The following is a 21,634-nucleotide window of genomic DNA, read 5'->3' on the forward strand; positions in this document are numbered from 1 at the left end:
AAAAAAAAGTTTGCGAGCATTTACGACAAAACGGGGTCTGTAACCTCGAGTTTTATCTCTCTCCTGCTTAGCCATTAAACTCAAGAAAAACCTAAGGATGGAAGTGAGGCGGAGTGAGCTTGCGGGTAGGGGGTGGGTGACAGACCCTGGGGGGCGGCAGCGCTCAGCCCAGTGCGACTCACTTATTGGCTAGCAGGGTCCCAGCCCTTGGCCAATCGCTGGGCGCTGGGTCGTCATAGCGACGAGGAAGCTAACAAGGGCGCTGTGCCCGAAGCTTGTTGGTGGGAGAGCTGGGGACGATGGCGCAGAACCTGTACGGTCCACGAGTCCGAATTGGCAACTGGAATGAGGACGTCTACCTGGAGGAGGTACGAAGGGTGTGGCCCGGCACAGCCCACCCATGGCCCGGGGACTCCCACACCTGGCCCAAGTTCCAGCCCCTTCTTTGAGCATCCCAAGCCTCCTTTCTCACCCAGCTCACATCTAATGTCCCTAAAACCCCATCTCCCTATGAACTCCCTGAGAATCTCACAGGCTGTCCCACAAGTTCACGCCCTTCTACTCTCTCTCTCTTGAGCTTTTAACATTTATTTATTTTTATTGGAGTCCAACTTCCATGTGTAAAACAGAAAGCTAGTGGGAAGCTTCTGCATAGCACAGGGAGCTCAGCTGGGTGCTCTGTGATGACCTAGAGTGGTGGGATGGGAGTGGGGAGGGCGGGGGGGGGGGCCAAGAGGGAGGGGACATACAGGTACTTAGAGCTGAGTCACACTGTTGTACAGCAGAAACCAACACAACACTGCAAAGCAATTGTGTTGTTGGTGGTGGTCAGTCACTGTGATGTCAGCCTCTGCAGCCTCCTGCTACAGTCTATGAGGTCCACGTACAGTTTCTGCTGTACTACAAAGTGAATCAGCTATATGTATATATATGCATATGTCCCCTCCCTCTTGGACTTCCCTCCCCTCTCCCCATTCCCTCCCCGCCTCCCCCACCCAGGTCATCACAGAGCTCAGAGCTGAGCTCCCTGTGCGGTACAGCCACCTCCCACTAGCTCTCTATTTGACACGTGATAGTGTATCTACGTCAAAGCTACTTTCTCGATTCATCCCACCCTTCCCTTCCACACCCCCACTGTGTTCACAAGTCCACTTTCTATGTCTACATCTCTATTCCTGCCCTGCAAATAGGTTTATCGGTATCAGTACCATTTTTCTAGATTCCACATGTATACGTTAATATATGATGTTTTTCTTTCTCTGACTTACTTCACTCTGTATGACAGACTCTAGGTTCACTGCATCTCTAGGCCTCCCAAACTCTCAACATCCCTATCTGTGTCTCTCCCTTCGTTCAGAGCCCCACTAATTTCCCTCTGTTCCTTAGAGACCTACAGACTGGAAGCTTCCGTCCAGGTGAGAAGGCAGACCCCGAGCAAAATTACTGCTCCCATCCCCATCACACATCACCTCCTAAGGCTCCCAGTAGCATCCCTTTTACTGATCTTATACTCATTGCCCTGAATTTCTCCATGATCTTAACTAGACCCTGGGCCATCAGGGAGGACATCTAGTGTTCATCATCATAGAACTAGCAGAGACCTCAGAAGGGGGAGCATATGACCTTCAAATGTTATTCATGTTTGTCACTGGTTGAAGTAATTACAGGTGATTATTCTTTTTCATGTCTTTCTTATTTTTCTAAACATTCCAAATGAAATAAAAAGTAATGCTAAAATGTAATGCTGAAAAGTCTACCACTCCTGTTATCCTCACATTTCTTTTTTCATTCTAAAATTTTACTTTTTCAGCTTGATGTTCTTGTGACCTAAAAGCTCTAAGTGTGTGTATTATTCAGGACTCTTGTTGACTGCCTGGATTTCATTCATTTTTCTCTTTAACCAGGAGATCATGAAAGACTTCTTAGCAAAGAGGGATAAGGGACAACTCCTCATACAGAGAAACAGAAGACTAAAAGAGAATCTTTTGAGACCGGTAACTGTAAATTCAAACAAAATTTTCAAAACTTTATCAAATTAAGTGTGGGAATATGTTAAGCAAGCAAATATTCCATAAGTAAGAGATCATTTGGAAAATTCCCATTTTTATCTTTAAATAATCACAATATTTAAAATCCCCTAAGATTTTAGAAGAGCTTCCTTGGTGGCTCAGTGGTAAAGAATTCGCCTGCCAATGCAGGAGACCTGGGTTTGATCCCTTGATCAGGAAGATCTGGAGAAGGAAATGGCAACCCACTTCAGTATTCTTACTTGAGAAATCCCATGAACAGAGGAGCCTGGAGGGCTACAGTTCATGTGGCGGCAAAAGAGTCAGATATGACTGAGCGACTAAACAATAAAAGCAAGATTTTAGAAACGTGAGAAGCTTACTATAATTACGTTTATCTATATTTTCCAAATTAGTCATGTCGGACTCTTGTGACCCCATGGACTGTGGCCTGCCAGGCTCCTCTGTCCATAGGATTTTCCAGGTAAGAATACTGGAATGGGTTGTCATTTCCTTCTCCAAGGGGTCTTTTCAACCCAGGGATCGAACCTGGGTCTCCTGCATTGCAGGCAGACTCTTTACCAACTGTGCTACCAGGGAAGCCTCTCCAAATTAAGAAATGAATAGGTTGATGCATTCATAAGTAAAATGCCCTTTTGTTGGTGCTCAAGATATTTTCAAGGAATGTAATGGAATAGTAATGGAATCAATCCATGTGATTTCTCATGAGCTTTATTTTACTTCATTTGGGATTATCAGGGGCTTCAATTTGGCAAATTGGGAGCAGATTGGTGGCACGAAAAGAAAGAATAAGGATCTGAGGAAATTCAAGTCCATTCCTTATTAAAATAGGGTAGGGACTTCCCCAGTGGTCCAGTGGTTAAGACTCTGCCTTCCAATGCAGGGGGCGTGGGTTCCATCTTTGATCAGGGAACTGTATCCCACATGCCACCAAAAATTGGGGTGCAGCCAAAAATTAATAAAATAAAATGGGGTACATCTGCGGTGGCAGAAGGAATTGCATGGTTTATTTGAAAAATTCCTATTTCAATCGCAGATGCAGCTTTCCGTATCTGAAGACGGATACATTCACTACGGTGACAAAGTGATGCTTGTGAGTCCCGACCATCCTGAGACAGAGGCTGATCTGTTTCTGCGTGGGGACCTCAGCCTGTGTATGACTCCAGATGAGATTAAAGCCCATCTGAGCAATGAATTAGAGGTGCCCTGTGGCATAAGCGCAGCTCAAATCAAGATCCCAGTTGGCAGAAACACTTTTACTATTTTGTGGTAAAGAAACTTGAATTGTATAATAGGCTCCTTTGCATCAGAAATATCTTTTCACTTGCAGCTTAAGGATCCTCTGGAATGAGAGCACTGCTGATTGGAGTCAGAGGTTATATGAACATTCTCTGTGATTCCCATCCTGTTTTCTTATCTTGAGAATGATTGTCAAGGGATCTTTACAATTCCTTCACATAAACATCAGGATAATGGGTAATTTGAGTTCAGTTCCAGATGCTTCATTTGAAAGTATTGATCCAGGGAATAAAATTCAGATTCTGCCTGAGAAGCCAAGTGGGGTTTTCCTAATATCATTTCCTAATGCTTTTGAGCTCACCCAAGTGCTTTCATTATTTTTAATGTTGCTATGCTATTTCTGCATCAGAAATATATAGTTAAATGTAAGATAGTACACAGAGATTTGCTCTTTTAAAATTAATTATCCACTTAAAATGGTGCTTGAATTTTTGTAGATGAGCATTTAAGTCCTTGGACAATAGATACATAATAACAATCAAAAGTTATTGCTTTCAGTTTGTTACTAATGATAGCAAGTTTATATGATAGGGATATAGTCAGTCCTTTAAGTCTTTAGATTTTTTTTTTGAATGCAGACTATTTATGTTAAAACAACTAAAAATTGATCACAATTTCTGTTTCTTGGAAGATTAAGAGGGAAGAGTATACCAAATGTCTACAAATTTGTTACCTTGCTTCTCTCTAAAGATGTCAGTGTTTGGAAATGTCTTGTATAGATGAGGGAATATAATCAGTAATATCATAATAATTTTAAATGGCATCAGGTGGTAACTAGATTTATCATGGTGATCATCTCATGATGTATATAAATGTTGAATTATGTTGTATATACTTAAAACTAAATGCAACATTATATATCAATTGTACTTAAGTTAAAAAAAGATGTCAGTGAACTTGGGCCAATTCATTAGTGTAGGACAGTATGTGAAGAGTCGGACACGACTGAGCGACTTCACTCTCACTTTTCACTTTCCTGCATTGGAGAAGGAAATGGCAACCCACTCCAATGTTCTTGCCTGGAGAATCCCAGGGATGGGGGAGCCTGGTGGGCTGCCGTCTATGGGGTCACACAGAGTCGGACACGACTGAAGTGACTTAGCAGCAGCAGCAGCAGCAGCAGCAGGACAGTAAGATGTGCTCAGTCCATCCTAGGCTCACAGAGTGAGAACGTTCTGTGTCCTGACTGTGTTGGAAGGTGGTGAATAAGGTGCCAGCAAGATTTGAAGGTCAAAAGAAAAGACCTTTTAGTTAGTGACTTATTTCATTTACTGTACACAAGTACGAATCATCTCAATCCTGTTCAACTCTTTGGGACCCCCTAGGCTGTAGCCTGCCAGGCTTCTTGATCCATGGAATTTCCCAGGCGAGAATACCGGAGCAGGCTGCCATTTTCCTATTCCAGGGACTCTTCCATGACCTAGGGATTGAACCCAAGTCTCTTGCATCTCCTGCACAGGCAGGCAGATTCTTTACCATTAGCACCACCTGGTTTGGTCTCTGGGTTGGGAAGATCCCCTGGAAAAGGAAATGACAACCCACTCAGTATTCTGTATTCCTGGAAAATCCCATAGATAGCACAGCCTGGTCTCTGCTGTCTATGGGATCGCACGACTTAGCGACTGAACGACAACATGGTATATAGAGAATCCATGGGGCTGTAAGAGTTGGACGTGACTTAGCAACTAAACCACCAAGAAAATTATAAACAAAACTGCATACACAAAAAAATAGAGCAGTAGAATGATCCTAATACAGAGAATTGATATTATATTCATTCTCCACCGACAGTGCAGCTGGAGAGGTCATCGGTCAAGTCCTTAGATACGGGCAGAACTTCCGCCTCGGGATAACAGGAGGATTTGACGACAGAATGGTGAGTCATCATGTTGCATGTCTACTGGGACCAGTCACTTTTGTTTCCGGGTGGGCTACTGGCTACTTACTGAAGTGGACAGAGAACTCTACAGGTATGGGCTCCATCTCTGGTCTCATTACAGTATCAGACTGCAGCTTTTCCAAGGCAGTTTTGGGCCAATTTTTTGCTTCCAACCTCATGGATTACAAAAATACATCCTTAAAAGCTAAAGAGTAAGGGGGAAAAAACCTTTTTTGCAATGCATCTGGTAAAAAGCAAAAACTCATACCACCTCCACTTATAAGTTAAATGATCAGGTTATATAATAATAATCTGACAGCCTTTTTTTTTTAGTGAAAAAAGGTTTATTCAGGGAGATACATACTCCATAGACAGAATGTAGGCCATCTCAGAAGGTGAGAGGCCCTGACAGCTGTTTAATGTCACCCATGCTAACATATTTGCATAAATCAGGGAGCACAAGTCTTTGATCTTAACCTCCACCTTGGGGATTCAGACAAATATGAATTCCGGCTGAGATGCATACCTATGGGATGGACTTTGGGTAAGTTATTTAACGTTTTTGCATCTTGTCTATAAAAATGGAGGTTATTATACCATGTTCTTGTTGTTGTTTAGTCACTAAGTCATGTCCGACTCTTTGTGACCTCATGAACTGCAGCACACCAGGCTTCCCTGTCTTTCACTATCTCCGGAAGTTTGCTCAAATTAATTTCCATTGAGTTGGTGATGCCATCCAACCGTCTCATCCTATGTCGCTCCCTTCTCCTCCTGCCTTCAATCTTTCCCAGCATCAAAGTCTTTTCCAGTTATACCTTACTACATGTGTAGTGCTTCACATATATTAACTCATTTATTCCTCCCAACAAGTCTTTAAAAATAGGGACTATTTTACCACAGTTTTACTGATGGGAAAACTGAGGCACAGCAAATTAATTGATTTTGTTCCAAGTCACATGGCTACTAAATGGCAGCGCTGGTGTTAATGTAACATTTTTTCATTGACTCAAAGATTCCTTTATTGTTTGATGTGGCATCATCATCATCATTATTATTTTTGTACTAAGAAATGTTTTTATACTAAATTATTTTGTACTAAGAAATTAATGCTGGCAGTTACACTCTGAAACACCATAGATGGTAAGCTGCAGCCTGATTTTATTTTAACTTTTTGTTTCATATTGGAGTATAGTTGATTAACAATCAGGTGATGGTCAGAGGGACTCAGACATACATAAATATGTATCCTCTCTCCCCTAAACTCCCCTCCCATCCAGGTTGCCACATAACATTGAGTGGAGCTCCCTGTGCTATACAGTAGGGGCTTATTGGTTATCCATTTTAAATATGGCGGCGTGTGCATGTCCATCCCAAACTCTCTTAACTATCCCTTTCCCCCATCCTTTCCCCCATCTCGCCTCCCCCAGCAACCATAAGTTCATTGTCTAAGTCTGTGAGTCTGTTTTGTAAATAAGTTCATTTGTACCATTTCTTTTTAGATTCTGCCTATGAGTGATGATATATGATATTTCTCCTTCTCTGTCTGACTTTACTCAGTATGACAATATCTAAGTCTACCCATAATGCACAGCTGAACTTTTTTGTATTAGTTTACTTTTAATAATAAAATTCATTGATATAATTAAATTCAATCTAATCTTAGTCAATCCTGACCATGCATAAAATTCTTTTCTCAAGCTTCCTTTTTGATAAACTTCCCTGTGTGCAGCCTGGTTTTAAATGTGAAAATAGAGGAAATATCAGAGAAAGGACAGTAAATCATCACTGTTTTATTGGGAGAGGAACCCTACTAACATTTTGACTTACTTTATAAAGGGAAAATCTTAAAATATAGGGAAGATCACAAGCACTACAACATTTAGATATTATTTTCTTCTTTTCTTTTCCCTTTCTCTTTCTTTTCCTGCTACTTCTTTTCCTACCTCCCCCTTCCATCTCGTCTCTCTTTCTCTTTCCTGTAAATCATCTATTCTTTTTGCCTGTTCATTGCCTTGGGCTTTAATATCTGCTCTTTCACAGATGATAAAAATGTGTCACGTGTTATGCTAGTATTTCCTCTCTTTTGTTGCTTGGCTTTTAAATTGTAGCTGTTCTAATCTATGTTTGAGTCAAACCTGTCAGTGCTTTTCTTTGTAATTCCTTCCATGGCTCAGAGCCTTTGAAGTCTGTTCCAAAGATGTGATAAAAAGAGTAACTTGTATTAATTTTTAGATGTCTGAACTTAAAGTATTGCTTAAGTTTATTCTTTCATCCACTTGGGATTTATTTTGATCAAGGGCTTAATGTGAACATCTAAATATCCCCCAAATGACTTGTTGGTTGTATCTGTGTTATTTCTTGAGTAATTATCCCTTTCTTCACTGAAGCGTGCTGCGTACATTATTACATATGACTGTTTCTGAGCTTCCTATTTGGGACTGTTGAACTGAAGTTGTCTATTTTTTTAATTTCTCAACTGTAGCTTTATAATACAGCCTTGAGGACTTGTAGGGCTAATTCCTTCTTATGATATTTCTTTGAATTATGTTAGGAATTAATCTTTCAGTTAAATGTGGTAACAATTTTTTAAAGTCCCTCTGCCCCTGTAGCGGGGAAGGGGGGCGGGAATCACTTGGTGTTTTGACTGACATTGTAAAATTAAGTGCATTCACCTATTTAGTAGCTTTATAGTATTTGTCTTCTGAGATGTCTGTTTCTTCAATTATTCTTTTCTTTCTTTGTTTCTTTGTCTTTTTTTTTGTTGGCCATATTGTGAGGCATGTGGGATCTTCCCCAAACTGGAATCAAACCTGCACCCCCTGCAGTGTGAGCAAAGACTCTTACCCACTGGACCACCAGGGAAGTCCCTATCCAATTATTCCTTTCTACATCTCAGTAAAGTTTTGTGCTCTCCTTCCCATAGCTCTGCCACTGATCTCATCAAGGTTATTATTTGATATCTTCTATTTTGGAAGCTATTAAGGCAGGTCCTTTTGACAGTTGCAGTAAAAAATAGAAGAAAAACATTGATTTTTTTCTACTCATCTTTGATGAAATCACTTACTCATTAATTCTAGTTGCTTCTCTTGTGACTTCTAGGTATACAGTCACCTCATATTCAAATTATGACAATTTTATCTCATCCCAAGTTCTCATACCTCTTATTTCTATTTCTCATCTTTTAATTAGCAAGCCCTTTCAGGGTATTTATGAAAAATCTGGTGATGGTGGCCATCTAGATTTGCTCCTGATTGTATTAATATTTTTCTTTATATGAAGAAAGCAATGTTTGTGGCTTGAGATGTATATTATTTTCCATTAGCTCGGAATGGCATGGCCATCCTCCCCATCAGCCAGGCTGAAGCCACAGTACATCTTGGACCTATCTTTCTTTCCCACCCACATACAGCACCAGTTGTTAGATCCTGTGGCTCTTCCTTCATAATGCAGTCTGGTCCATCTTTGCATTGCTGATGCCACTTCCCCATACCTTGATCCCTTCAGTCTATCCTGACTTTATTCCATACTGACAGGATGCTGTCAGGTTGATCCTTTAAAAGGTCAGCTCTTCTCACTTCCCATCTCCGATGAAAAGTCCATAGTGCTCCCTCTTCCCACCTCCCAGCTGCCCTCTGCATTAAGTGCTACTGTTGACTGGCATTTAAGGCCCTCTGTAATATGTCCTTGGGGCTTCACTGGTGGCTCAGTGGTAAAGAATCTGCCTGCCAATGTAGGGGACGAGGGTTCCATCCCTGGGTTGGGAAGATCCCCCTGGAGAAGGAAATGGCCACCCACTCCAGTATTCTTATCTGGGAAATCCCATGGACAGAGAAGCCCGGCTTGCTGCAGCCTATGGGGTCATAGAAGAGTCAGAGAGTCAGACACAACTGAGCGACTGAACAACAATATATCCCGTCCGTCCTGGCCCATGCTCATCCCCTCCAGCTCCCTGGCGAAACGTCACCTCCTATTTGGAGTCTTTCCTGAGCCCCTGGGATAGCAAGTGTTCCCACCTGTCCCCTCCTGTAGCTCTTGGCATCCCTGCTGGATACCATACCTTACAGATGCTCCCATTTCAATCCTCTCTCCTGTTAGTCAGGAAACTTCTAGAGGGCAGTAACTCATTTCCACCTTCCCCAGAGTGCTTCATGCCACAGCTTTGCATAGAAAAGATGTTTAATGAACAGTGATCAAAATATGCAGAAACAACTGCTAGGGGCAGGGTGGAAGGTGTATTGGTAAACAGCTGACCAGGAATTAACGTTATGGACTTTTCAGCAAAATGGGGTGCTGCAAAGTTAAAAAGTCAGCCAGAGAGCTGACAGAAGTCCCAAGTGTGGACATCAATTCCAGAGGGGCTGAGTCCCCTTTGGAGGCTTACATATGAGTATCAACTGTGCTGGTGCTGGTTTTAAGAGCATTCACTTCACGCAGTACATTTCATGCAACATTATTCATAATGAATAAAATACTGATCCAAACCCAATGCCCTGAACAAGAGGAGGAGTGCAGAAGAAGGAGAAGGAGGCTGGGTTTGGTATTCAAAGAAAGGGAAGGCAGTCGGAGATGATGCGAGGGTGAGCGGTCTCAGCCTCTTGAGATGGCCTTTTCAAGATAAAGCTGAGTGTCCTCATACGATCAGTAAGAGCAGGGCTTTGGAAAACTGCTTTTGAACACACTGGCCTTCCCTGGTGGCTCAGAGGGTAACGAATCTGCCTGCCAGATTAAGAGACCCAGATTCAATCCCTGGGTTTGGAAGATCCCTGGAGAAGGGAATGGCAACCCACTCCAGTATTTTTGCCTGGAGAATCCCATGGGCAGAGGAGCCTGGCAGGCTACAGCCCATGGAGTAGCACAGAGTTGGACACGACTGAGTGACTAACACTTTCATTTTTTGAACACACTGGCCATCCAGCTAGTGAACTGCTGCCCGCATAGCTGTGATAGAAAACATCTGCTTGCTGTCCTTTTCAGTTATATTTATCAAGCGACCACAGGACCCTTCTGAAGTCATCCAAGAGGTCCTGGCTCCAGGAGGTGTCCCTGACGCATGAGGATTCCTACCTGAACTGCTGGCAGGCTGCCTTCCCCGATCCCCAGCTTCGCCTGGAGTACGAGGGCTCCCCCGTCCCGGTGAGCACAGCTGTGTGTGCCGATGCTGTGAAGTGGCTGCAAAGCATTCCTGTGTGTAAGATGGAGGCTTGTCGGGGCTCTGATGGCTCCTGTGCCTCATGGACTTTCACTCTGTCTCTTTTTCATTTCTTTAAAAAAAATATATGATTTATTTTTTTTTTATTAAAAAAAACTTTTTTTTGCTGCACTCCTTGGCAGTGGGATCTTATTAATAGTTCCCTGACCAGAGATTGAACCTGCGCCCCCTTCAGTGGAAGCACAGTCTATTTTTTTTTTTTAATTTAAATTAGAGGATAATTACTTTACAGTATTGTGCTGGTTTCCGCCATACATCAGCATGAATCAGCCATAGGTATACATATGTCCCCTCCCTCTTAAACCTCCCTCCCACCCCCCACCCCATCCCACCCCTCTAGGCTGTCATAGAGCACTGGGTTTGAGCTCCTGTGTCACACAGCCACTTTCCATTGGCTATCTATTTTACATATGGTAATGTACATGTTTCAATACTACTCTCTCACATCAGCCCACCCTCTCCTTCCCCCACTGTGTCCACAAGTCTGTTCTCTTGGTCTGTGCATCCTTTGCTGCCCTACAAGCAGGATCATCAGTATCATCTTTCTAGATTCCGTATATGTGTGTTAATATCGGATATTTGTCTTTCTCCTTCTGACTTACTTCACTCTGTATAACAGGCTCTAGGTTCATCCGCCTCATTAGAGCTGACTCAAATGGGAAGCACAGAGTCTTAGCCACTGGACCACCAGGGCAGTCCCTTGCTTTCATTCCTAACTCAAGTTTGGGGAGTAATTTTTCCCCAGTGGCAGCATTCTGCCTCAGTGCTTCTCCATGCTGACCGAACATAGAGTCACCCACACAGCTTCGTAAAAATGCGGAGGCCCAGGCCCTGCCCCTGAGATGAGGCTGAGAACCACTCCCCTGACACTGTAAAGATGCTGCTGCTGCTTTCTTTCAGGCCTCTGTCAAGTCCTCATTTTTACTAAGTCAGATTTACCCATTTTATTCTTAATGGATTATGCATTTGGTGTTGTAGCTGAAAAATCTTTTTTTTTTTTTTCTTGGCTGCATGGCTTGTAGGATCTTAGTTCCCTGAACAGGGATTGGACTTGGGTCACAGCAGTGAAAGCCTGGAATCCTAACCACTAGGCCACCAGGAGCTCCCTAAGTCCTCACTTCTAAAGAGCCTAGGTAATCTAGAGGAGTGAAGGACAGGGCAGGGCAGCTGCACAGGTGAGCACAAGGCTGGCTGTTTTCTCAGGAGTCTGGGCCCTGCAGATGGCAGCATAGTTCTGGATGGGGAGGCAGGTGCAGAGGTGCAGAGCTGTTTTGAGTACCAGAGGCTGTGCTATTTTCTCATGCAGCATCAGGCAGATGAAGACCGAGGGGGGGTCATTAGAGGTTATTGGGAGACTACAGACTTATAGCCAGGAAGGACTTAAAGAGCTGGCCATCCAGGGATTTCCAGTTACCAGCCACTCTGGATCTACCCAATGCAGTGGGCTTCTCTCTGAAGCTCCATAGCTGGACCCAGGTTTGCAAAGGTCTTTTTTCTTTCTTTTTTAAAAATATTTATTTCCCTGCATCAGATCTTAGCTGTGAAATGTGGGATCTAGTTCCCTGACCAGGGATCGAACTGGAGCCCCCTGGACTAAGAGTGCAGAGTCTTAGCCAGTAGACCACCAGGGAAGTCCCTGCAAGGGTCTTTCTCCCAGCATGGAGAATGTACACGTGGTCCACAATGATGCATGCTTGACAGATTTCTGCTGGCCTTTGCCAACCTTCGTTCTACTTGAAATTGCCTCTCATTGCCACAGTTTAAACTCTCAGTATCTCAGCTTCAGTATCTATAAAATGAGGACATATGATGATGTTCAACTTATCAGGTTTTATGAGGATTAAACGGTTAGTACATTTACCATGCTTATTAGAAAAGTACAGAGAAAGAGACTTCCCTGGTCGACAAACTAAGATCCCACATGTTGCATAGCATGGACAAATTTTTTTAAAGGTGCAAGAAAAGAAGAGTGGATATATATATATATATATATATATTATATTGAACTGATTCGCTTTGCTTGCACCTGAAACTAGTGCAATATTGTTTGTAAATCAACTATGTTGTTGTCCAGTCTCTAAGTCATGTCTGACTCTTTGCCAGCCCATGGATTGAAGCATGCCAGGCTTTCTTGTCCTTCACTACCTCCTGGAGTTTATACTCCAATAAAAATAAAAAAAAAAGAAAAGTGCCTGGCTCAGAGGGCACTCCCGAGTGTTCAATGTTGTTAATTTAATGGTGGTGGTGGTTCTGTTGCTGTTGTTAGGTTAGACAGGTTGTCAGGCACCAGGAGCTTGTTTCTCCATTGCTAACTCAAGCCACCGCCCGAGGCAGGTCTTCGAGCCTTACTCAGACACATCTGTAAAATGGAACACTTCATACCTGTCCAACTGCCATCCACATGTCAGTGCCCTTCAGTCAGGAGCACCTGGGGTTGAATGAGTCAGCTTTATTTCTTGTCTCAGTGATGGAGAACACGCATCACAGGAAATGGTGGGGTGTCTCAGTAAAAGACTGTCAGGAAGAACAAGCTACAGAACTGGGGCTGTGGTGGGAGAGTTTAGGGAGGGTCTCAGGAAGTGGGGTTGGGTGCCGTCAGGAAGCAGGTGTGCCTCAGCACATCTTATCTATAGAGGGCAGGCCAGCACCCTGCCAAAGCTGTCCTGAGTAAGGAAGCTGCGGTCACTCCTGTTCTCTGGGAGAGAAGGACGTTTGGTATTTTGTGGTTTGGACAATGCTCATGGTTTTGCTGTGTTCAGACACAGTTACACAGTGGTCTTATTTCTGTCTTGACCCATTGTGGTCACAGCATGGCCTTGTCTGATGTGGGCATTGTGTGAAATTGATTATATTCCACAAGGGAACACTAAGGCATAGATGGGGGTGCCAGCCCAGCTCCTGGGTGTCAGAGCTGCTTTCTCTCATCTCACACTGCCTTTAGCTTACATGAGTCAGGATTTTGAAATAATCTGTCTTTTATTTTCTGATTATAAACAATGTATGTTCACTTATGGGAAGTCAGAAAAGGACAAAAAATAATAAGAAAATTACCAGTAGTTCCACCTTCTAGAGAGAGCCACTGTTATCTTTTCTTTTTCCATGTCTATGTTTTCTAAAAATTTAATTTTAATGTTTTAAAAAAATTAGGACATCAGGAATATTCTTATTTTTTCCGCTCAAAAACACCACTAACCCTATTTCCAATTGTCAAGGATCACCTCCAAATTGACTTTAAATGATTATATAATGTTCCATCATATATGTATTTATAATAATGTATTTACTAATCTATAAAGGTTTGACTTCTAGGTTATTCCATCTCTCTCACTCACTCACTCTCTCTATATCTATATCTATATCTATGTCTGTATCTATCTTGGGGGAGTGTGTAATTTACTCAGTTCTGTCTTGCTGTAGCAAAAATTTGAAGCGATGGACAGACCAGTGTTACAGCTCCGTGTTACAGCTCAGTTTTATTTAGAAAGCAAAGCAAAATACATCCTTGAGGCGTGAGGGCGGGTTGACCAAAAGACTCAAAGAGAAGTGAAGTCCCCCGATCACGTTTGACTCCTCTTTTTATGTTTCTTTCTCCTCCCCCAGGCCTGCCCTATGTAAATTGAGCTAGCCAGGAGGGCTGTTTGTTTTACCAGAGGTTCTCACTCCAGTCCTCAGACCTTCCTTTGTTCTATTTTTGTGGGCTTTTCCCTTGTTCGTCTTTCAGCCACTGCCATTGTGGTCTCTTTTTTCCTATTCTAACTACCTAACATTGCCCCCTCAAGAGATGGGAGGCCCAATTCTTTGGGAATAGGGGTGTTGAGGTCTCTCTGGCTACTTCCTGCTGAACTGGGATGGAAAGGGGCATTGGGCCTCCCCCTCTTGCTAGTCTCAAGCCTCAGAGTCCTTATAGCAGTGTCCATCTAAGGGTGAGTGATATTTTCCATGGTCAGCTGTAGTTTTATATATCCTTGTTGAACTGGCACTGCATGTTATAGCTTGTTGACCTGGGCAGAGACAAAATGGGTTAGACAATTGATAATACATGGAGCAATCATAAATAGCATCAATATGGTGATGACAGGGATTAGTAGGGGCATTAGCCATCTCCAAATTCCCCATCACCACGAGAAGGATCCCCCAAAGAGAAATTGTAGCCACCCTAACTCTCTAGCTCATTCTTTGAGATCCTGTAGGATCTGAATGTTTTTCTTGAGGACTGTGAGACTTTCTTTTAACTTAGCTGGAGGTATTTACCCAGAAACAACACATCTCATTCAAGATGGCTCAAGCCCCTCCTTGTTTAGGGATCAGGAGATCTATCTCCTGTCTGCTTTGGAATACAACCCCTGCCAAGCTGTATTGGCTCTTCAGCGCTATCCTGAGAAATCTTATCCCCAGAAACTTAATTTTGGGGGTGTTCATTAGAATGGCACTCGTTTGCAGTCCTGAAGAGGTATCTGAGATCTATCAGGGGCTCACAGGTGTATTGAGTGTCCTGTTTTCTTCCATGGCTTGATTCATGAGTAGTGAATCCAGGAGTCATGGTACTGCTGTGGGGGTAGAAAGTATTACAGGGTAGGGGCCCTTCCATGTGGGCTGGAGTTGAGCCTTTGGGGACCAATCCTTCCAGACTTTAATTCGGACTTGAGTCCCTGGAGCATATAGTTGTGACTCCTTAGAATCTTTTGGGTCCTGGTTGACACCCCACAAGCGTATATCCTGTTGGAATTGCCCAATGGCCATGGTATAAAACTGGAGGGACTGAGCCTCTGGATTGAGGAAGAGGTCATTGACATAAACAAAGGTCTCTCATATAGCATCTCATAAGGAGTAAGACCAGCCTGTTCCTTAGGGGCAATACGGGTGCAGAGGAGAGCTATTGATAAAGCCTCCTTCCATCCCAGGAAGGTATCCTGGGTTATCTTTTTTATTGCTGATTTTAAGAATTGGTTGGCTCTTTCTACTTTTCCTGAAGACTGAGGCCTCCAGGCACAATGGAGATAATAAGTAATGCCCAATGTTTTAGAGACCCCTTGGGTGACCTTAGAAGTAAATGATGTCTCATTGTCACTTTGTAATGACCGGGGCAGACCAAATCTCAGAATGATTTCATGGAGCAGTTTTTTTACCACCTCCTCAGCCTTCTCAGTCCATATGGGAAAGCCTTCAATCCATCCTATGAATGTATCTATCATGACTAATAGGTATTTTTACCTTTGAGAAACTGGCAACTGGGTGAAGTCCATCAGCCAGTCCTCTCCCAGGTAGGTCTCATGTCATTGGACGGGCTGGGCCAGCTGGGGTCTTTGAGCTCCTTGGGAGTTGTTTAATTGGCAAGTGGGACAGGAGGAGACCACTTGCCTTATGGTCGTTTGGAGGCCTGTTCCTCTGAAGGACCTTTCTAGTAATCTTTGGAGAGTCTTACCCCCTAAATGAGTGGTGGCATGTAAAGAGTTAACCAACTTCCATTGGCGGTTCCCAGGGAGAAAAAGGAGTCCCTCCTTTTGGAACCACCACCCCATATGATCTTGAAAGCCCTCACTCTTAGCTCTAAGAGTCTCACTTTCAGTATATGAAGGTGTTTCTGGCAAATTAGTCTGTGGAACTAGGGTGGCAACCCCTATTAGGTCATGGTTCTGTAACACTGCTCTCTTAGCTGCCTGATCAGCTGCTTGGTTCCCTCGTGCCACCTCTGTGCTCCCTTTTTGGTGTCCTTTACAGTGGGAGACTGAAACCTCAGTGGGCAGATGGACTGCCTCCAAGAGTCTAAGGATTTGATCACCATATTTGATTGGGGACCCTCGGGTGGTCAAGTGGCCTCTTTCTTTCCAAATAGCAGCATGTGCATGTAGCACCAGAAAGGCATTCTTGGAGTCAGTGTAAATAGCTACTCTTTTTCCTTTTCCCAGTTCTAAAGCTCAAGTCAGGGCTATGAGCTCAGCTAATTGGGCTGAAGTACCTGGTGGCAAAGGTTTAGCCTCTGTGGTCTCAAACTTGGAGACTACTGCATATCCAGCTCTTCTTTTTCCATCCAAGACAAAGCTGCTTCCATCAGTGTACCAGATTTCCTCAGGATTGGTCAGTGGATCTTCTGACAGTCCCTCTTGGGGTTTTGTCCAGTGGTCCAAAGTTTCTAGGCAAGACTGAAAGGGGAGAGAGCCCTCGGGGGCAGGCAGGAGGGTGGCAGGGTTAAGAACCTCACAAGGGATATAGTCAGGCCTGGATTTTCCATCAGCATTACTTGATATCTGAGGATTCTTTGATCAGACATCCATAAATGGCCTCTCCCATTTAGGAGTTGTTTCACTTGGTGGCTGGTAAAAATAGTTAATTTGCCCCCATAAGGGAGTTTTAAAGCATCTCTATCGGGATTGCAATAGCTGCAAACTTTCAAAGGCAGGGAGGCCAGCCTCAGGCGGTTGGATTGAGCCTCTTGGACGAGTAAGCTACAGGCTAGGGCTCAGGTCCCAACCTTTGAGTTAACACTCCCAAGGCTCTTCCTTCTTTTTTGTGGGCATAAAGTTGGAATGTTTTTTCTGGGTCTGGCAACCTCAAGGCAGGTGCTTGAGTTAAGTCTTGTTTTAGTGTAGCCTCTGCCTTCTTTTAAGGAGTTCCCTACATCAGTGGGATTGAATCATCCTGTGCCTTCAAGATTTCATATAAGGGCTGGGCAATTAGACCATAGTTGGGTATCCAGATTCTATACCCAATTAGCCCCAGGAAAGCTTGCAGTTGTTTTCGAGTCGTGGGGGAGGGCAACTGGAGGATTCCTTGTATTCAGTCAGAGGACAGCCTCCTGGACCTGTGTGTAATCTGAACTCCCAGGTAAGTGACCTTTATCTTGACCACTTGTGCCTTAGCATGGGAGACATTATATCCCCTCTCTGCCAAAAAGTTTAGAACCTGAATTGCATGTTGTTGGGCATGTTGTAGGAAACATGGAAGATGAAGGCCTGAATATCTAGAGAGATTGGATGTTATACAGCATTTCTCTCCCAAAGGCCAGCTGTTTTCTGGTTGTCCCTCCAGAAGATTGTAGAGGCAACATTGTGGGCCTGGACAGGGCTCAGGAAAAGAGCATGAAACAGGAGGGAAGGAAGTAGGGTACAACTTTTGAAAAAATGACATAGCCCAAGGGCATAACATAAACCGATTAAAATAAAATGGATCAAAGATGACAGGTCAAATTCAACTAAACTTTGATCCTCAGTCTGTAAGCTAAATGACACACCCAGAGGTACCAGGACAGTTCCAAGGCACTATCAAAAGACCGAGGAGTGGGTGGTTCCACAACTGTTGGAATGATCATCCCACTTATTAGCATATGAAATCACCCAGCTCGAGAAAACTAACCACACCACATTCCATGGCCTCTGCACTTGCCCTCTGCAAAGGCCCACACTCTGTGGAGTGTGCATCTCTCTAAATCCAAATAAATTCACCTCTCACCTATTGCTGTGTCTCTCACTGAATTTTTTGCAATGAGACATCAAGAGCCTGAGCTTCATTAGGTCATAAAACCAGGCACCGTGGGTTTTGGCCGGACTCAAGTCCCAGTCGGATATGACTGAGTGACTAAGCATAGCACAGAATCCCTGCCACATGGGTTTGAGTCCCAGTCTTAGGTAAATGGTTTCAAACACAACTTTCAGAAATGGAAAGATGATGAGCTGCCCAATACTTTGTAAGCAGTGGCATAGATGGAGAGAGGAGCTGAAGGATGGGAGGAAAAAGCAGTGGGGAAAAATGTGCCGAGGAATCCCCTTCATAACCTGCTGGAAAATCTGCTAAATACCTGACCTGTGCCCACAGTTTTCATTGGCCTGATCCTTGGCACAAAGAAGATTAAGGACAGAAGAACCCCCACCCACTTGGGCAATAGCTACTAAGGCACAGCAGATAGTAGAGCCTTTGGGACACCCTGGGGCACCCACTGCCACTCGCCCATTCACGGAGGGGTTTGAGGAAACAAGAAGTGAGTGATTGTAAAGGAATTAAGATTTTGTTAGCCAAATGTCCTTCCAGCGTCAGGGGCGAGGACTTCCTACCCCAACCGGAGGTCTCCTGGAATCTGAGACCGAGCCGCGTGGGCGTTCTGCTGAGTTTGTTTTTGATGTCCTGGTTTCCAGCATGCTGGGCCTCTTGTCACTTCCCCTGTGCTGGGTTTTCTTCACGTTCAGCTTCCAACGCAGGAGCTTCTGCCGAGTTGGGCCTCTGCTGTGCTTGGCTTCTGCTTCATGGGGGCCGAGCCGAAATTGTTTGAGCCAGGTTAAATCCTAGTCACGGCACCATATATGCTGGGGGAGTGTGTAATTGCCTTGGTCTGTCTTGCTGCAGCAAAAATTTCAAGCGACAGACAGGCCAGCGTTACAGCTCCGTGTTACAACTCAATTTTATTTAGAAAGCAAAGGAAAATACATCCTTGAGGTGTGAGGGCCGGTTGACCCAAAAAGACTTGAAGAGAAGAGAATTCCCCTGGTCACGTTTGGCTCCTCTCTTTGTATGTTCTTTTCTCCTCCCCAGTGACTGCCCTATGTAAATTGAGCTAGCCAGGAGTGTTGTTTGTTTTACCTGAGGTCCTCACTCCGGTCCTCAGACCTTCATTTGTTCTATTTTTCATTTGTTCTTCATTTGTTCTATTTTGTTCTTTTCCCTCTGTCTTTTAACCACTTCCATTCTGGACTCCTTTTTCCTATTCTACTTACCTAGCTTAAGTGGTAAAGAATCTGCCTGAGATGCAGATTGACCCAGGGTTCAATCCCTGGGTCGGGAAGATCCTCTGGAGAAGGGCATGGCAATCCACTCCAGTATTCTTGCCTGGAGAATTCCATGGACAGGGAAGCCTGGCGGGCTACAGTTCGTGGGGTCACAAAGAGTCAGACACGACTAAGTGACTAACACACACACACACACACACACGTGTATATATATGATTTTGAAATAATGTCTTTTTTGTTTATATATTATAAACAATATATGTTCATTTATGAAAAGTCAGAAAAGTACAAAAATAATATGAAGATTATCAGTTGATATATATATCTATAAAACTACTGGGCTTCCCTGGTGGCTCAGTGGTAAAGTATCCGCCTTAAATGCAAGACACACAGGAAACGCAGGTTTGATCCCTGGGCTGGAAAGACCCCTTGGAAAGGAGGGAAACCCACTCCGGTATTCTTACCTGGAGAATCCCATGGACAGAGGGCTACAGTCCATAGGGTCACAAAGAGTCAGATATGACTGAAGCGACTGAGCATGTGCACTGGCATATAACTACTATATATATAGCATATATACTATATATAGTATACAGTATTATATATGTATATAATATATAAATAACTACTGGTAATCTTCATGTTATTTTATTTATTCCATTATTTGGTAGTGATTTTCATATACACTATATATAGATACTATATACAAATATATTATATATATATAATATATATAAATATATTAATATTATATATATTATATAATATATATAATATATAAATATATATATATATATACACAATATTTCCAAAGTCTTGCCTTTTCAAAACTGAAAGCCTTGATTCATAATTCAAATAACACACTTTCTTTATCTTTAAAGGCAAACACAAAGATTCTTATCACTCACTGCCACACGAATCGCGGGCTGGTGGCCCACCGGCATCTTTTCCTAAGGTACTGTACAGCAGGGTACAGCAAAATGCCATGCTGGAGGGGGGAGGCTGTAAATATAGGCAAAGAAGTTCAATTTAAAGAGGATGGCCACGCACAAAAGTCCTTTGATGACGAAAAAATATTACCACCCAGAACTTTGATGGTGTGAAAACTTCCCTTAGAACCCTTTCTAGTATGCAAGTCCTTCCCCATAGAGGATTTTTAGCTATCATGGGGTCCTATACACCTTGTCCATGCCCAGATCTGGTGAGTCTTGCTGGCAAAAACATCCTATTTTAGAGAAACTCCTTCCCCGCAAGGGCTTTATATAGCACTCTGCTGAACTAGGGGTTTTGAGATGAACTTAACAGCTTACTGAGGGTTGTAATTCCATTTCCAACCTGTGTTAATTCTTTCCTGCCCCAGAACCTATTTTGGAAAGGAAGCAGAGGTCGCTGCTCACACCTATCTGGATTCACACAGAGTTGAAAAGCCAAAGAACCACTGGATGTTGGTGACTGGAGCTCCCAGGAAGGACTTGTCCACCATGTTGGACCTGCCCAAGCCTCCGGCAGAGGACACCCGAGCCCTGGAGCAAGTGAGAGAGCAGGTTTCGGACCCAGGGGCCGGAAACACACCTGATGTGCATGCCTGCGTGCCTCAGTGTGCACTTCCAATGTAGCTTTATGGGAAATCAACCTTGCATGCCTCAGGCTCTTCTTAAGAAAGGCATAGAACTCTCCGAACATTGTATTAAAACAAAGACTCTATTCAGACTATTGAATTAACAGTGTAGGTGTAGGACACAGGAAAAAAATTGCCGTGGGCAATAGCTCAGAAATTGCATTTGAAGGTTACCGGATGACATTCCTTTGTTGATGAGCAAATTCTGAAGACTCAGCTTCCTATATTTAGATCCTCTGTAGCAGCAGCTTCTGTGAGGGCTGTTACTTTTTAAAGCTACGTCTTTGCAATAAAGTTATCAGAACTTTACTGAATTTCTGGCTCCATTCTCTTTATCCCAACCCTGCACAGTGTAGTAAGAAATAAAAAGTGGGTAGCTGTGGACTGTTGTGGCCTTACATTAAACATTTTCCCTCTCATATTTCTGTGTCTTCTTTTGGCTTAGGGGAATCAAGACTTCTATTTGACCAGTCCTGTATTTTGTAGTGATTTTCGTATTGCAGAATCTCCTTATTTCTGCCTTATCTTTGAAACCAGCATATTAGTTGTGGCATTTGTTATGCCCGATGTCCGAATCCCCGAGCGGGAAGAGAGAAGGCTTCCAAGACAATGCAACTCGCAAAAAAGGGAAGTTTATTACTGTCTCGAGCCAGGGCTTTCTGCCACAAACATCACAGTGGTGCAGGGTCAGAAAAGCCCTGGCTCAAGCTTGGTACACAAATTTATAAGATATGCAAAAGCGGTTAGTAGCTGGCTTAAGCGGATTGGTTACATGTTTGCAAAGTAATTCTATCGGTACAGACTTTCGCGGGCTTTTCAGCTCTCCCTTTGTTCTTACTGGGCGCATATTGATTGGCTGGCTCCAGGTTACCTGATGGGGGTAGGGAA

General features: G+C 43.5%; 1 protein-coding gene across 2 annotated transcripts; it reads left to right on the top strand.

Annotated features, from left to right (window-relative positions):
- Window positions 1-245: 245 nt before the first annotated feature.
- Window positions 246-21,060, top strand: CFAP161 (cilia and flagella associated protein 161). Of its 2 annotated transcripts, XM_043922126.1 has the most exons (7): window positions 246-368; window positions 1,905-1,994; window positions 3,064-3,296; window positions 5,118-5,202; window positions 10,180-10,338; window positions 20,010-20,083; window positions 20,489-21,060. In XM_043922126.1, the coding sequence occupies exons 1-7, from the start codon at window positions 300-302 to the stop codon at window positions 20,742-20,744; spliced, it is 966 nt and encodes a 321-aa protein (XP_043778061.1). In that variant the 5' UTR covers window positions 246-299; the 3' UTR covers window positions 20,745-21,060. The 2 variants fall into 2 exon arrangements, with proteins under 2 accessions (XP_043778061.1, XP_043778062.1); XM_043922127.1 differs by lacking the exon at window positions 20,010-20,083 and having other exon boundaries at window positions 20,489-20,693.
- Window positions 21,061-21,634: the final 574 nt, after the last annotated feature.

This window comes from Cervus elaphus, chromosome 13 (assembly GCF_910594005.1).
Source record: "Cervus elaphus chromosome 13, mCerEla1.1, whole genome shotgun sequence".
NCBI lineage: Eukaryota > Metazoa > Chordata > Mammalia > Artiodactyla > Cervidae > Cervus > Cervus elaphus.